Source organism: Ptychodera flava, chromosome 7 (assembly GCF_041260155.1).
Source record: "Ptychodera flava strain L36383 chromosome 7, AS_Pfla_20210202, whole genome shotgun sequence".
In the NCBI taxonomy this organism is placed as follows: Eukaryota; Metazoa; Hemichordata; class Enteropneusta; family Ptychoderidae; genus Ptychodera; species Ptychodera flava.
The window spans coordinates 23,065,838-23,083,408 of NC_091934.1; the positions used below are offsets into that span (position 1 = coordinate 23,065,838).

General features: G+C 37.0%; 1 protein-coding gene across 1 annotated transcript; it reads left to right on the forward strand.

Annotated features, from left to right (window-relative positions):
- The first annotated feature begins 969 nt into the window (after nucleotides 1–969).
- LOC139136173 (uncharacterized) lies at nucleotides 970–16,053 on the forward strand. Its single transcript, XM_070703922.1, has 6 exons — nucleotides 970–1,734; nucleotides 6,240–6,438; nucleotides 9,433–9,541; nucleotides 12,696–12,862; nucleotides 14,072–14,177; nucleotides 15,704–16,053. Exons 1-6 carry the CDS (start codon nucleotides 981–983, stop codon nucleotides 16,007–16,009), a joined length of 1,641 nt encoding a protein of 546 aa, XP_070560023.1. The 5' UTR covers nucleotides 970–980; the 3' UTR covers nucleotides 16,010–16,053.
- The last annotated feature ends 1,518 nt before the right edge of the window (nucleotides 16,054–17,571 follow it).

A 17,571-nucleotide genomic window follows, 5' to 3' on the forward strand; every position in this document is an offset into this window, starting at 1 on the left:
AGAGAAAAATCTAACCAATCACAGATTTTAAGCGGGTGGCCGCTTTTTAAAACAGCGCCCTCACATGGGCATTTTGAATACCAAGGAACGCCCCTTTAATCATATATGGGCATATTTAAATTACAGGTGACTACACCTTTAAGTGTTGTATGGATCAAAAGACGTTTGACAGTTTGTTCCTTGACTTTTGTTTAGATAAGTCGATCTAAAATGTTTATGAGGTTTAATAAAACAAAACATAAAAATGAAGTGATAGTCTGTCAAGCCTCAGTAAAACCAAGGACAATAATAGTCAATTTACCACTGAATGCCAACAAGATGTACAGAGTTGGAGACTTACAAGTGAAAGAATTGTGGGAAAGATGCGCCAATATGAACTCTGCCATGAAGAATGGCTTGCCACTATACTGTTGAGCTGATTACATGATCTTATCAGGTGACTGCTCATTAATATGCGATTAGAATTCCGACTTAAATGGCGGCCCATACCAATGTACCCAACCGATCCCTGACTCAATTTTCGAGAGCAGCGAAGCCAGCGATAGAAATAGTATAGGGCAGGGTACCAGAATACCAAGCTTGACGCTTTTTCCCATGATTCAAAATACATCAAGTTGATGAAGCCCTAAATTGCAACTTCCGCTGCTATTTTTGTCCGTTCTTGTTATGGTGAAAATGCCTTTTCGGGATTAAGAGACCCAACAGCTAGCACATATGAACAGATTAGCCTTGGTGAACTTCCCCTTAATGGAAAGTACACCATTTTTTGTACGTGTAATGGATTATCTGACCTAAACACTGTAACCAGAAGTTTCAATTACGGGCACATGAAATAAAATAATTATAGACGAAAAAAAGCAATAAGAACATTCTCGATCTTCAAAAAGTTGAAATTTGTAACAAATTTCAAGGGTCAGACTGCTTGAAATGTTTAACTTTTATTTCCAACTTTTTCATCGGACAGGCTCTCAAGTAGTACAATGATGTCAGGACAAGTGGTTCTTCTTCTCCTTTTACAAGTGATTTCGCTAAGTAGTTCAGAAGAAGATGTGCCTACGGGACACCATCAGCCCCTCGGAGGACACAGACCCCCCGATGTGCAAATTGATGAAACCGACACGCCCCCTGACCCCCGCACATTCTGGGAAAAGTATGTAAAACCAGGAAAACCTCTTATCGTTCGGGGAGCCATAAAGCACAGCCCAGCATTCAATTTGTGGACCAAAGAATACCTGAAAGAAAACTACGGCGACTTGGAAGTAAGACTTGAAGGGAAGTACGGAAAAACGTGCCCCGTAGGAGCCAAGGGAATGGGAAGAGACACCATCGGCAATTTCATCGACACATATCAACACACAAACAAGTACATAGTATCTCAGCTTCCGGAACCCATGTACAAAGAAGTCAAAGCACTACCCAGCATGCAGTGTGGAACTTTGGAAAAGAGTCTGGTAGAAATTGACCTGTGGGTGAGTTCCGGAGACAGCCGGAGCCTCTTGCACAAAGATGCGTTTAACACATGGAATTGTCTGCTCAGCGGGACAAAAAACTGGAAGATGGTGGAAAACAAATACGAAAAGCTGATCTATAAAGTTTGGGAGTCAGATAGATCACTCAGTGGCTACTCGAAAATCAACGTCACCAAGGTAGACCTGTTGAACCAACCGATGGTCCGCTACGTGAGATGGGCAAACCTGACCATTAATGCAGGTGACTGTCTCTTCTTACCAGCAAGTAAGTTTTAACACATGATTTCAGATTTTGTAGAAATATATTTAATAATCAGAAAAGGAAAAATCGTTAACTCTTTGAGCGTCAAAGTCAATCTTTGTTGCCTTTATACAATTTTTGTAGCTCGCATTTGGTGTATTTATATAATATACAAAAGAGAAGTTATCTTACAAGATGAATCAGTCTCATTTGCATCCATTTGCATGTCTGTATGTCTGTGTGTCTGTGTCTGTCCGTATGTATGTATGTATGTATGTATGTATGTATGTATGTATGTATGTATGTATGTATGTATGTATGTATGTATGTATGTATGTATGTATGTATGTATGTATGTATGTATGTAAGTCTGTCCATATCGGAAACTCCTAACCCGCAGCACCTATCGTCTTAGTATTTAGTGTAAAGGTGCGCCTAGGGATGGAGATGTGAATTTGTTCAAATGAACATATCAGAGTCAAAAATATGCAAATGATGGGGAAAAGGGAAACATCCAAAAGTTGATACACCAGTTGTACTGGAAAAAATGTTTACTTTCCCCTGCGGGGTTTCTGAGTTAATGGTTGTATTACAGGGTCAGGAAATCAGTCCCCTGGGGTGGGGAGGGAGGGTTTTTTGTGCAACGGTTTACCTTATTTGATTTTATTAGTTTTGACTGTGATATTTCAAATAAAGAGTTCAATTCCAAACCGTCTGACTGCTTTCTTTATTACTACAAGTAGCCTAATATTATTAATTTTGACTGTGGTATTTCAAATAAAGATTCCGACTCCACACCGTCTGACTGCTTTATATATTACCGACAAGTCCTTATCTCCTCCCCAAATTGTGTATACACCACTATAATTGCTCCGAAAACATTACCAACTTGCTAATCCACCGTCCGTTTCAGCGAATTCATTGATTAAGTCAACAATACAGCCGTCACAAACGGTAGTAAAATAACGAAGTTGTGGTATACAGATCTTGTAAACAGCCAGATTTCCATTCACAAGATGCAGGATAACATAAGTAAGTTCACTAAAAGTGTCATCTGTACAGACAGTAAAGTTTCCTGCTTAATCCGTCAAGGTCAGGTTATAATCACCAACCCTTACATCTGTGGATGTGAACATGATAATTTTGTATGAAAAAATGCTTGGAAATTTGGTTTGATAGATTTTTGATTGTCATATTGTATATTAATGGAATTGTTTGTCTCTGTAAGTCAAGTAATGGCTCCTGTACATATTCCGGTTTGGTGCTTTTAGATTTGATTTGAAGGGCTTCAAAACACATGTACATATCTGGTGGCACACGCTCCATGATAGATGAAGGTATGTGTTCGGAAGTTTCCCCATTTGTCCATGATATGGCAATGCTTATGTAACTGGCTGGCAGTTTGGGACATACTCTTCTCATGGAGTTGTGACAGCGTCGTTAACAATGGAAGTTTTAAAGAATGCCAATTATTACATATTACCTTAGTCTTCAATTATGCACCCATAGACCGTAGAGATACCAAATACTGTCTTCATTAATTCTATGCAATACAATATTTGAAGAGGACACCTTTAATTCGGTATGGCAGATTGTATCACTAATTATGATGTACAAGGTTCCGGTTGCATGGTTTTGTACATTTGCCAACCAGCTCATACTTCAACGGACGGTGTGCAAATGTACGTGACATCAAAAACCACAAGCTAAGGTCTGTAGAAGGTATAAAATATCGTGTATTTACTCACGCTGCCATATGCCACATATAAGCAAAAGTGAGCAAAGTGTCATTTACGCTACTTTTGCGATATTCGCATAATTTTGATAAAAAACTGTAGCCGATGAAATGTTATGTCCGTTCGCTCCAAAATTATAGAATAATACAGAAAAATTCATGAGAATTGGTAAAATTTTGCACTGAAATTTTGGCGCGAAAAATTACAGCACTCTTAGGGTTAATGCGATATTACTCCAAACATGGTGCTCCTTTGGAAAAACCCAGTACTGAATGTTATTACTAACACCGTTAACTTTTTGAAGGGGTACAACTGTGTCTTCGACAGAGAGACTGTCTTGCATGAAAATAAATGCTTCACATCACAAATACAGAGAGTTTGAATGTGAAGATTGCTCTTGTAGATATTTAAACCAGGCCAGACCACTATTAGTAAGCAATTCTGATTATTTCCACTGTGTATGGCCAAACTAGAGATGAATTTTTCATACAGCAACTTAGATGCTGCAGAATTCAAACTCTGAAATACAGCATATATAATCTCCGTGATTCATTTTGCAGTTTATTTTAGGACAAAGTATCTGTATATATTAAATGGTTGAATTAACGACATACATTTTCATTATTGTGTTGATAACATAAGAAAAAAATAAGAAGAGTTTTTTATTCTTCTTGCAAAAGTACTGTGATGTAGATTAGCCTTATACAACTCAGTTCATCGTGAAAATAATATGCTTTGGCTAGTAATGACGATAGAATTTAGGATAGCTGTGTGCCACATGTCTTAAACTTGGGCAATAGAACAGAGAATTTTTTTCCTTTCCCATCTGTACATAAACAAAGATGTACCATTAGATAAAATAAGTTTCTGAATGTCAGGCAGTTGCAAATAACAAAGTGAAAAGGCAATATTTGGAGGTCATTAAGGTTTCAATTTCGACGAGAGTAGCACTGACGGCAGTATGAAATATGCGTTTATGATGTAAATTTTGTATTCTGCAATTGAAGTAGATCACAGAATGTAAATAATATAAACCATTTCTGTGTCTTTTCTATTAAGATTTTATATATCAGCTATTTTTCCTTACGTACTACCTCATCACCTGAAATACACATTGTTTGAGTCACAGGTATATTTTGATTAAATCACGTGCTTAGAGTCCATTGCTTTATAGTGGTATACATATTTAAAATTACCACGGATTATTTTGACCGCTTAACCGACTCATCAAGTAAAACACACATTGTTTGACTTAAAAAATACTGGAGAATTGACAAGAAGCCTTTGTACTGTATCTAAAATTACAGAAACGACAGATGTACAAAGGTACGAATGTAATGTGTATATGGACGTTATATATCAACAACCGATCTTAAGTATTGGTGCAGGTAATCATAAGTCACGTGCGCATGCTACAACTTTAAACTGCTGACCTTCAGAATTGGCACAGGAAGACTTAAGTCCGTGAAAAAATAAAGAGGTGATCAGATCATGTTTCACTGCTTCTTTGTCCACATTATTTTTCACAAAGAGACTTTCACCAGAAAGTACCACTTTGAGTATGTCATGGACTCAGAAATATATGAGATACAGGGTCAGCACGCTCCTGGAAAGGCCTTGTCTGAAGCCTACTGTTCCTGAAAATTCAAGAATATTGATATTTAAGGCCATCCAAATGTTAAAAAGTCACAAATAATCAGTCATGACATTGAAAAAATGGCATGTAAAATGATTGATGAATATTACCTTAACAATGGTATGTTGGACCTCAAAAGTCCTTGAAAATTTCTGAAGAAAGTTAATGATGGTCATTGCGTTTCGACTCAAGTGACTTTCAGTCTAGGGCCTCAGGGATAGCTTTATAATAATTGGCTAGCTGCATAATTTGTCATATTTGTTTTTGATTCTGCATTCTCTCTGTCAATGGCATATTACCCGCTCAACTTACATCTTTGCTTCGGCAAATGAGGACTACCTGTAATATTGTAGGGCTTTGGCGTACCATGGCAATGATACAGGGATTTTGGATGCCAGCGCTAATAACAAAAGGGTTTGGCGTACCAGGGCTAATAACTGATAATGATAGCTTTGGAATACCGTACCAGGCTGATACCACAGAGATTGGTTGTGATGACTAGGGTTAAGACTATGATAAGTTTACATGAACATGCAGATCAAACTATTTTTAGTAAGACCAAACAACCTGGGCCCATAGTTGTAAATTTTACACGTCAGCATAACCCTAGGGGGTCCAGTTGTTACAAACAGCTATTGGTTGGCTCCCTCAAAGACTCTATAGTTTTCATAATAAAGGTTTGGCTCAACCTGCTTCAGGTACATCCTATTTTCCAAAAGTTACATTTAATTGGATATGCAATCTATTCATTGCCCACAATTGCAAGGTCATGTTTGAAGCATCAAAATTAATGCATCATCTGTGGTAGTTTTGAACTTTCAAACGTACCGTATAAGGCAACCTTTTCCGTGTATTCACTGTTTTACAGCTGCCTGGTCATCAAGCACACAAACACCAGTGTCTATCCTGCAAGGCGATATCACTTTCTCCTATCTACCAAGTCAGCAAAATAGTGGTATTATTGAGCAAAAGCCTAATACAAAAAGAGATATGTTCTTCAGAGTTTATTACAGTGAAAAACTTATTAATGAAATGTCTGTGTCAATCACGTATACTTTACTAGTAAAGAGTCTTTATAATATACTGGTACACTGTATTCCTTACTCCCGGTACATGCATTGAATGTGTATGTTAAGATTTGCATAATGTCCTCACAGGTTACTATCACCAGGTGAACTCCTTTGGTGATCCGAACATAGCTGTCGCCATGCTTTTCTCAAGGCTCTATGAGTTTGACGACACAGGCTGTGATGAAGCCGAGCTGAAATACACACCCTTGAATGAAATGGAGATCACTTGGAATTGGTTGGGACATGGTAATATGACAATGGGACACGTGGATCACACTGGTCTCAGGTATGTAATAGAGAAAGATCCGACACTCGAGGGCGCTCACTACTAGTAAGAGGAGGGAGTATAAAAACTGCCCTCGAGCGACAGATCTTTCAGTGCTTGTATACAAGTGACAAATTTAGAGTTTGTTGTTGAAGATCAACCTTTTGACCACCAGGCATCTTCTCAATATTTGAGTCCAACTGTCCGTACAGTAGGTTACAGTGGTGTGTGTGACCCCTGTTCATTCAATTTCAAACAGCCAAGTCTGATGCCACAACACTGTGTTCACATTTTGTAAGCTTACAAGGTGTGCAGTCACCACAATTGCTGCTGATCACGCCAACTTCAACTGACACTATCAGGTCACGTTGGTTAAAGCCATTGAGGTAGAACATGTCCCATACCTGAATCCAGTTAGCAACATTGAACATTTGGAAGCTCCTGAACCTTTTGAGCTCTGTAATTTTCTCCCGCAAAAATTTTTAGTGCGACATTTTACCTAATTTTATGAATTTATCTGTAATTTTTTGATAATGTTTGACTAAATTAAATAGTCGTCAAATTTTATTGGCTATAATTTGTTTTTGCAAAATTTTTGCGAAAATCTGAGAAATATTGACAGGGGCTTATTTTATAAAGAGGGTCAAAAATAGACGTTGGCGCCTAAAGGGTAAAAATACACAAGTACTGCGAACATGATTTACTGTCTTAAATCTCTATTTTATAAAATGCCAAAAGCTTAAATTTCATATTTGTTTTGACGGAAAGGTAATTTTGACTGACTTGGCAGATGGAAAATTGACAGGCCTGTCTGCACAAGGGTTTTAAACACATGCATTGGTCAAAAGTTGATATTTTCGTCCCTTGATCATTGGTGAGTTGCATGATGACACATATGGCACACTGTGTACAGCAGCCTATGTTACTGTTGACTGTTATGAAAGATGTGCCGGCGCCAGATTGTCTGGTAGAGAAATCTACTTATTAGATTGCAATTTCAACGGCAAACAAAAGGCCATTACGCTCCATAATCCTCTTATAGACTAAAACAGACTTGATCCCGGGGATCAAGTCCATGGCCTTTAACTTCAGGCTAGACTTCCCCAGTCTACAATGATATTGAACATCACACATGTACAGGCCGAGATGATGAGCTAAATACTAAAAAAGTATTGAAAAGCCATCAAAATTACAGTAATATGAATCTGTAACCATTTTTTTCAAGTTAAGCAATACGTTATGACATCAATTTATGTAATATTCTTGCTATTTAAAGTACCATTGCTTGATCTGGCCCATGTGCATATTGAGATTCACTTGTAAATGTGGCTGTGTACATTTCTAGGCTGCCGAAGTATTTAAATGGGTAACTTGAACTTTGGTCCATCACCAATATTAGTGGAAGGACAGGGCTTAAATTTAATTGTCAACAGTAGTAATACATTTCATGGCTACATTGTGCCTGCTTAAAAGCAAAGTATCTTAAGCATTTCGACATGCCTTATAGGTCAGTGGAAATTAAACCTTCCATAACAAAACACATTGCGTTGAAGAAGCGAGATGTTTAGCTCAATTTCTTCTGTCGTGTGCATGCTGTATATACATGTACAGATATGCGATAATCACACTATAGAAAGCATTTCATAGTTTACAATCTCCCTTCAGTTACTGTATTGAAATGTTTCTTTTTTAAGAAAAAATCTGTCAACAGTCAAGTACCCTGCTCACACGGACAAAGTTGTGTTGCCGTTACATCAACGTACCTTTAACGTCGGTGTTATAAAAGGAATCTGAACGCTTGGCGTCGACCAAGCATCATCCAAACTTTGTCGCTATCGCGAGGGGGCCAAAACAAAATCAGAGTCGGCCCAGATCCCCATGTGTGGACGGCGTTACATCGGCCCTAACCCCAGATGATTGCCGAGTTTGATCGACAAGTTTACTTTTACAGAATGTTTTCAAACCGGTCCTTATCATATCATGTTTTCAGAACGTTATTTTTCCACCAAGTGTCGGTACACAAATAAGACAATGTCACCAAATTCAGAACTTGCTTGTACAACTGATTGTTGATAACATGTTAACAATGTCGTTAAAACGCCAAGTACTTACTATTTCCCGTCGGTCGATGTTTCCAATTCAAGCATGTATGCTTACTAAAGATATAGTGAAGTTGTCGCGGATGGTTAATATTTTCAGTGGTGGTCATAGTAACCCTTCTTGTGCGTAAAACGCATACGAATAGTACGAACAGTACAAACATCGCGATGTTATCCAAGCCGGCCATTTTGAACTTGAAAAGTCGGAAGTCACATATAGATACAGTTTTGGTGTATTTTTGTTACCATTGTGTCTGAATGTAAAGTTAATCCTTGATAAGAAACTATGTCGGATATATTTGGCCCTAGCCAAATTTTCCCATTTGAACCAGGTTTGAAACTTCCTGCAACCTAATTCAGCAACTTACTGTGGTCAAAAGTTCACTGTAATTTCGTCACTGTATTTTGTCACTTCCGAAGTTTCATTAAAGGGTGAGGTTTGAGGGAGGGGGGGGAGGTAGTTCAAACGCAATGAGCTTCTTTTAGCTAGTATATTTAGTCCCTCATGGAGTTCTGCGGGAAAATTTTACTGGAGCAAACAACAAAAATAAAAAAAATAAAAAACTTTCTCAACTAAATAGTTTGTAGGGTTCTTTTACCATTGCTGTATCAGTCATACCGGGGGAGGGGGGGGGTCTTGCAGTTTTATGACCATGTTGATTGACAACTGAACTTAGGCTTCGAAGTTTACATGTGAGCATTTGGTGACAATTTACTCAAAAAGTATCCTGCATGTAAATGCTGACATTAAGTTATAACTAACTCAATATCCTCCATATACTGGCATTTGGTTACAGTTTAGTCAGAAAGTATCCAACATACCAGCATTTGGTAACACTTTACTAAAAAAGTATCGAACACCTACTAGTATTTGTTAGTGTTTACTCAAAAAGTATCGTACGTCTTCTTTTTGCAGATTTAGTTTACTTAGGAATGTGAGGCATCATGGGAAATTCGAACTCAAAGACATGCTGATGGAAGTGACACTGGTACATCCAGCAGTAGAGGCTGATAAAGGAATGGAGGTAAAGATCAGTTTTGTGAGTCATCGGAACTCGATCAAATGTATTTATTTTATTCATGGTTTCAGATCTACAACAATATTGGTTGCATAAATTAAGAGAAACCTGTGGCAGCAGTGCATTTCAAACAGCAACTCAAAGGGTATCATAACAGTGTTTCATCTGAGGCCTAATGACTGGTTAAGCGACATCTCTCCATCACAAATACTACTCTCCTGTCTCTTAGAGACAATGATTGCAATAGCAAATGTGTCCTTAAAACAGATTGGCTAGACTGGAGAGCACTGGGTTCATACTGTCGTACAGTACAATTCAACACTGTCCTGGGGGTATTTTTCTATTTGTTCATATAGAAAAGCACTCTCAGGTTAGCTCTTTTTCATACTACAGGGGAGCAAGGCCCTGTGTTGTTCAGGCATACCTAGAGATTTGTCATAAACAGGACTGGTGTGATCCAATTTCATGATGAATTCATTATGTGTGCTGGACGAATGGGTGTTTAAATCAGTGGCACTGGTCTACACAAACTTCAATAAATTGTGTACATTATTATATCATACCAGTATATTGATAGCACATAAAGTGCGTGATATCACAATACTGCGATCTGATTGGTCGAGATGTAAAGATAACCGTGCTATATTCGCGATAGTTAGATATTTATCCCTCATATTTTTCTTCGTTCGGCGAAGGAAAATACGAATGACGTAATGACAGTTTCACCACTCGTCTTCGAGTCGTGGTGACACGGTCATTACGTCACTGGTTTTTCCGAACCGAATGAAGAACAATATTAGGGAATAATATTCTTATCACGTGCACAAGCCAAGAATTCATTATTTTTGCAAACTAAAAAAGAACTTTCCACAACAATGCCGCGTTGAAACTTCTGAACTACTTTTCAGAATAAAATCAATACGCCGTGGTCGAGTTGTCAATCACTTACGTTTGTGTATAGAGCAAGTGACAGATCACCTCAGACACGACGTACCTTCCGCGAAGTTATATACGATTTCAGAGAAAGTATATGCCTAGAAATTTAACTCGGATAAAGTTTCGTTATTTTTCGAGAACAAAAGGCGACTGAATCAGCTGAATCTCAACAGCGCGAAAACTGTGTAACGTTCCGCCGACAGAAAGCAGTACCCTGGTTCCAATGAAATGCTTACGGAACCCATGTAATGCGACCAGCTTCGAGTTCCTTGTTTCCGAAAATTATTCACGTAATTCCTTCGGAATCTACGAGTGTTACACTCATGTTTTCGTCGTTCGGATTATTATTGTTGTAGTCTATAGAAATATTGATTTCATTACACGATTTCTGGAGAGGCTCAGCGTGCGGCAAAGCTCACAGTGGAAACTGCATGACTACCGCATGACAGTACTCTGTGCGTCGAAACTTCAGGCGGCGTTTGGGTCTACACGGATACGAACCCTCATATTGGTAAAAACACTGACATAAAAGGACTCAAAATTTCCTAAGTGGATGTATTTTGTTAGCCCGAGACCAAAAATGACTGATGTTTAACAGATTTTTATATCGGACGAATTTTGATCGCAGGAGAAGTGTGAGTCGCTATTGTTTGTTTACATTGACGAGTAAAGTTCTGACGCACCAAATTGATGACATAGACGCGGGTTGTCGTGACGTAGAACGACCAGAGAATAAATCCCGGTATTTTATGTTCAAAGACGACAAACTTTGCTTGTGTGTGTGATAAAGCAAAGTTGTAACACGCGGGAGCTCTCAGCTTTAGGAAATTTCCTTTTTCAACATTTCCCGCATGACTTTCAATATACTTTTGTCATTTATAGGGATAAACCTCCCCAGCAATAGGTATGCCACTCGGGTTTGACAAGTGTACTTCATATATGCACTCGCTATCCAATATGTCTTGAACTGGTCAAAAGCTTGTGGTATACGGTCGCTAGGTGTAGTTTATTGTATATATTTTGGCTATTTTACATATCTATCACGTTTTTAACTTCTGGATTAAATTTCCCGTTTCAATTCTTTAAACAAAGTCCGTGGAGCTTTGTGATATGTTGCTTATATATACTGTTGCTTGTAGTACAAGCTAAGAATTTTGATCAACATCATTTGTAGTGGTTAAAAAGGACCAGTGGCCAGTGACCTCATCACTTTCACGTGTTAAAATACGTGAGCTATTGTTGCAGCGATGTCTGTCTGTCTTTGTGTCTGTGTTTTTGTGTGTGTGTGTGTCTGTCTGTCTGTCTGTCTGTCTGTCTGTCTGTATGTCTGTCTTTCTGTCTGTTGGAGCAATATCTCAAGAACAGCTGAAAGTCAAATCTTGTACATAGATTCGGTTTGCAAATTGCAAAAAACTAAATAGAGTTTGGTGGGTGTGGCTTACATGTTTTAAACGAATTTGCTTAATTAAGGATTGTGGAAAAAACGGATATACATTGACAACGGATGCATCTAATGTGTGGAGAATTTCTACAAATATTGATCACATTAGGCTATATCAACAGTGAAAGATACTGGGTGATGACATGTTAGTTCATTGCTAACTTGCATATTTAATAAATTGTCCTAAATAGGGGCATATATCTATATTGACTTGATCAAAGTTGACGAAATTTTCTATGTACATTGAAAATACTATGATAAAAATGTTACTGAAAGTCACTTATAGTCATTTACATAAGCCAGTCACCAATTTGCATATTGAACTAGCTTACCAAATTACGAGCATATAACTGGAAGGACACTGAAGAAGTTTGTTAAACTTGATATGTATATTGATGAGATAATTATATTGTATCAGTGAAAGATATTTTGCATTTTTATGTCAGAAAATTTATAATTTACAATACCAATGAGCTTTCACAGTTTGGCATACAATATAAAGTTTAAAGGACTCTAGCTATGTCAAGTGGTGATACAATGACAGCAGTCAAAGAAATTTAGTATTTCAGCTAATTAAATTTTTGTATACTTAATGACCTTTGGAATTATTTATTGTGGATATTGTTCATGATTTGAATCATAGTAATGGTAATGGAGTTGCAAACGTATGGCAAAAGTTTAAATTTACTGACAACTGCAATATATACTGCAACACGTGCTAAGCATTTTTCAGTTCGTATCTGGTCCTACCACGTATAATGTTTCATTTTTTTAAATCGACAGTGGTTTAACATTTTAGACGTCAAACGTAAAGGCTTTTTAACTGAAGAGGATGTGGAGGAACTGGACATTGACACTTTGAGGAAATTTATCCTCACCGTGGAAAAAGTTGGCCCGTCCAACGTTGATGGTCTGGCTGAGAATTACTATATCCCTGAGAGACACATAGAGTAAGTAATATATTTACATAGTCACATGTCTGTTCTGCTATTTGAAAGTTTTCCAAGCCTTATTTATACAGTAAATAATTACAATTTTTTACTATCATGCTGGTTGAACCACAAAGAACAATATTTAAATGTCCTGTTCGTAAAAGCTTATTGCCTAACTGTTCTAAAGGGACAACTTAACGGTAACTTTTTACGATTATTTTCACCATTTATTTTTTTAATTGTCTACTACATTATTTTTCTCTTCTCCCTAATATGCCATTCACCTCGTCAACTCGGCCCGTACTTGTGAGAACTGCATTTTCATCATTGATTAGTGAATTCGGTCCAAATGCTAACAAAAACAGTGCATTTTACACATGTAGACGCTGTCTTTACAAGTTCAATAGTAGATGTTTTACTGTAACTATGAGGAGTAGGACGAGAACTTGTAATTGATATACAAAAGAAAAATAGTGAAAAATATGAAGTTGCAGCTTACTATTTCTTTTATTTTGACCCTATCATTTACTTTGTCATTTTTGTGTATGTAATTAGAATATCGCTACATTTATGTGAAAACTTTTGAAATGCTGGCATATGTTCAGATTTAAGGCTGTGTGAATTTTAAAACATGCTAAATGCATAGATCCATCAGTTGTAACTTTTTATGTACTTGCTGATACTTTTCTTGTTCTACAACAGAATATCCATGAAAACGACATTGTTCAACTTTTTAACCCAGCTTTTAACAGTATACAAGCTTATGTGCTGTCCAATTCTATTCGTAAGGGCTGCCAGACGGAGTAAATTTTTGTGTGAAGTAGAAACTCCAACTAACATCAACATTGCATGATATTTTACCCAACTGTGTCGCCATGGTGTGTTTCAACATACTGCAGAAAAAAGGACAAGATTATATTTGTTCTATGGAAACAATTGTGCTATGAAAGTTACAAATGTTTTCGATTTGAAGTTACTTGAAATTCATTGTTACTTACAATAGTTCTACTAACACAATCCAACGATCACACCTTTACTTATTATAGACAGCAATAGCTTCCCGACAAATTAGCTCTTTCACCAGAGGGATATCTTGTAATCTTGAACGGTGAGGTGGACCTCTACATTGTGAAATGGGGTTGAAAGGGTGAAATATCTCGGCACTTTGAAGTATGTTACACTTGAAAGTACATTGTAAGTTTGAAGTCTCTGTGTGATTTTCTGTAGATTATTGGTTAATGCATTCATGAGAAAGACTGATACTGTACAGGAAAAGGAATTTATTGACAATTACATGGATAAAGTGGGCGGCAGTGACATCAAAGGAAAAGAGGTAACTTTTCAGTATGTTATTTTATATCAGTTGCCCTCAAGGTAGTCCTATTCGTGCCAAGTTGACGGTTGCTTCCTAACGTCATCCCATCCCACCCGCCCAAGAAACCTTCAATATCTGCAAATGTAGTCCAGAAGAAGTAAATTTTGATATTCAAGAAGAGAAGTGTTGACAATATACGCAGGCTTTGCTACCAAATTAGAGTCGGTGGCCACTTCCCACCGTACAAAGGGTCTGCACATGTGTCTCCACTTGTTTCTCCACTTGTTTGTAACATGTAAAATATCACACGACTGCTTGATAGTGATCATTGTCAGTGATGACTGATTAAGGTGGAATGCACCTCGGGAACAGACATTCGAACTCTCAAACTTATACATTTCTTGTCTGATCCACAACTTGTGGAGGCTTATTCAAGCTCTTTGTGTAGGAAAAATATTCATCGTCTTATTTTTTTTCAAAAACAACAATGTTGTTTCTCCATAGAGTTAAAACAGGGGTTGAGGGCATTTCGAGTTTCAAATGTAGGTAAATATTTTGGAATTTTGTTTCTCTGGAATCAAAATTTTCATGATAAGCCCCGATTTTTATTTTTGAATTTCAAAGAGAATGATTGAAAGTTTTTTGAGGAAAGTTTGAACAAAAGTTTATGTCTTTCACTTTTGAGGAGCATATTACCTTGACATTGGTTTGTCTTTCAAGTTTCTTTCATGCACTTGTGCAAATATTCCCTAAGTAAAGACAGATACGCCATTTTTAATATTGAGGACAGTTAAAAAGATAAAAAAAACTAATTCTCAAGAGACAGGGAACCTTAGAGTTGCAATAAGAGCTAGAATTGTCAATTTCGTCATGTAAAACTACAGCATTGCAAATGGCCATAATACGTTCACGTGTACCTCTTTGATAAAGCTCTTGCACCTCCCGGTACACAAACAAGTTCATTTTGATGCATTTTGGCTGCCTAGAAATGTTGTTTTTTTTATAAATACACTTCCAAAATAATAACGTTGGCATTTTCTGTTGTGCACATGACCAACACCGCCAAGATTGATGATGTCCCCCCAGAGCGCAAATGAAATGGGTAAAGATTTGTTTTTAGAAAGTTTAATCACCGAAATGTAAAGGTCAATTCTGAAACATACCATATGCCCACAAGAGTTCATACAGCCAGGTGTTTAATACGACAAATTCATAGGTGTTGAACATGACAAATTTAAAAAGGTAATTGACAACAAAAAATAATGAATATTTAAACAAAAGATAAAGCAGAAAAGTAGAGTTGTTGAGCGCAATCTAAGAACTAAACATCAAAAGTTGGCAAACTGGAGAGAAAAGGTCAAAACATAAAATTAACATATATCAAGGAGTCTAAATTAACTGAAATGAAACAAAAGTTTTCATTTATGTAAATCAAAGGACAACTTACTCTATAGTTATGATGCAACACGATTAGATATTTTATCCTTTTGAAAGTGATTTATATCATTGCATTGATGATTTCTCAACTCGTTCTTTCTGTGTAGATATTTGACAATATCAGCGAAGGCAAGGACCACTTTACCGCCGATGACGTCAAAAGAAACCTAGACACCGTCCTCAACAACTGGAACGTGTGGGGAGACAAAGAAAAGGAAGAGCCTGAGACTGGCAATGCACTCAGTGAACAGTTAGAGCAGGCGACACTCTTCAACGATGTCTTGCAAAAGCAGCTTTTAGACAAACAGAAAGAATTTGTCCAAGAACTGATCAGAGGAGGTGGCGAAATCGCAGAACTGCTTCAGGAGTATAAACAGTCAGGAAATTGGGAAGGCATGAGAGATGAGTTGTAGAATTTTTTTTGATGTACACTTCTTTCAATAATGTGGTGATTCGTAATGACGAATAATGTGGTGATTCGTAATGACGTCATAGTTCTATCATTTATATATTTAAAACTTAACATTTTTTCACATTTTTGAATATGCTGATAAGACTTTTTTTAGAAATTAATCCTCAAGGATCTGTGAAAATGGTAGCTTGATACAGCCAAAGATCTGAAAGAAGCTATAATCAAAGTAAAACCTAAGTTGCCTGCGCGGCAATATTAGTTTGAATAACAAAATGTGTCATGAGAAAAACTCATCGCCAAAAGGTGACCTATGGTATAAAAGTATATATAACACTTTAGCATGAACTCACTGTGTTAAATATTATGCCATTATTTTTGTCATTGTAAGTGTTATGTAGTTAAAATTCATATTAACTTTATAAAGATTTATCATAAATGTCTTCAGAAATATTGGAAGAGAAAAAGGAAAACTATTAGTTGTGTTTTAGATGACATGTTTGTATTTTGAAGTTATGATCTTTGAAAAATACATAAATGACAGGCCTTTTCATTCGATTTGACGTAGGGGAGCTGACTGTGAATCAAAGTAAAATTTAAATTGGGCAAGTGGGAATAGATGATGTTTTTAAAGGATGGAACATTAAATGCTGCATCGGATTGAATAAGAAATGTTATCAGAAAAATTCACAAGAAAAATGGATTTGTTTTATTTGTAAAGTTCTATGGAAATACCTCTGAAATATAGTAAAACATGTACATTTTTGTAGTTGGTTTTTGGTCTATTATTTTTAAATAAAACATTTATAATATCAGCTCATGAATGTCTGTTGAAAAATGATCAAATTATGTCATGATTTGCTAAACCTAGGAATATTTTGGAACACACGTTTGTTTGTTTGTTTGTGAAAAACAAAATACTTATTAACCAATGATCTATGCAAATTTATTTTTTGATCGATCAGTTATGTATCCCACTCCTCATGATTTAGAGCATCTTCCCTTGCAATGCAAATGAGCAAAAATGAGTAAAAATAAGTCAAAATATTGCTTCAAAAATTAATTTATGCTCAATTATGCAACCCTCATCCTCCAAAACCTAATCACATCTAGTTGAACCCCTAAAGATTCTATGTACCAAATAACATGACATTTGATGAAGAACATTTTGAGATATCGATGACACAAAGTCCATAACACACACAAACACGCACACATACATTCAGACTTTCACCACTTACAGACTAACAGACGCCAACCAGCGACATAGGCCAACTTTGGCGGGCAACAGTCGCCTCGTGGGCCAAAACTTACAATAGCAAACGAAATCCCACAAGCAGAGGTAACAAAGACAAGTGCCAAAAGACTGAATATGTCAGACTTTCTTTTGGCTGCAGGAAAAGGTTTCACAGGTGCGCGTTTAGACTATCGACAGTCCCCTGTGCCTTTTGTTTTACATTACTGACTATAGTTGGGGTTGGTAAGCGCAGAGACAAGGGCACAGGAAGGGAATTCCAAAGGCATTTCATGCAATGAGTCAAGCACCATACATCAGCCCTTGATTTG

Excerpts from the sequence above, each read along its gene's own strand:
- LOC139136173 (XM_070703922.1), top strand. The coding sequence starts at position 981 with ATGATGTCAGGACAAGTGGTTCTTCTTCTCCTTTTACAAGTGATTTCG. Across the intron at positions 6,439-9,432 it reads GTGGATCACACTGGTCTCAG|ATTTAGTTTACTTAGGAATG; the intron begins GTATGTAATAGA and ends TTCTTTTTGCAG. Across the intron at positions 9,542-12,695 it reads AGGCTGATAAAGGAATGGAG|TGGTTTAACATTTTAGACGT; the intron begins GTAAAGATCAGT and ends TTAAATCGACAG.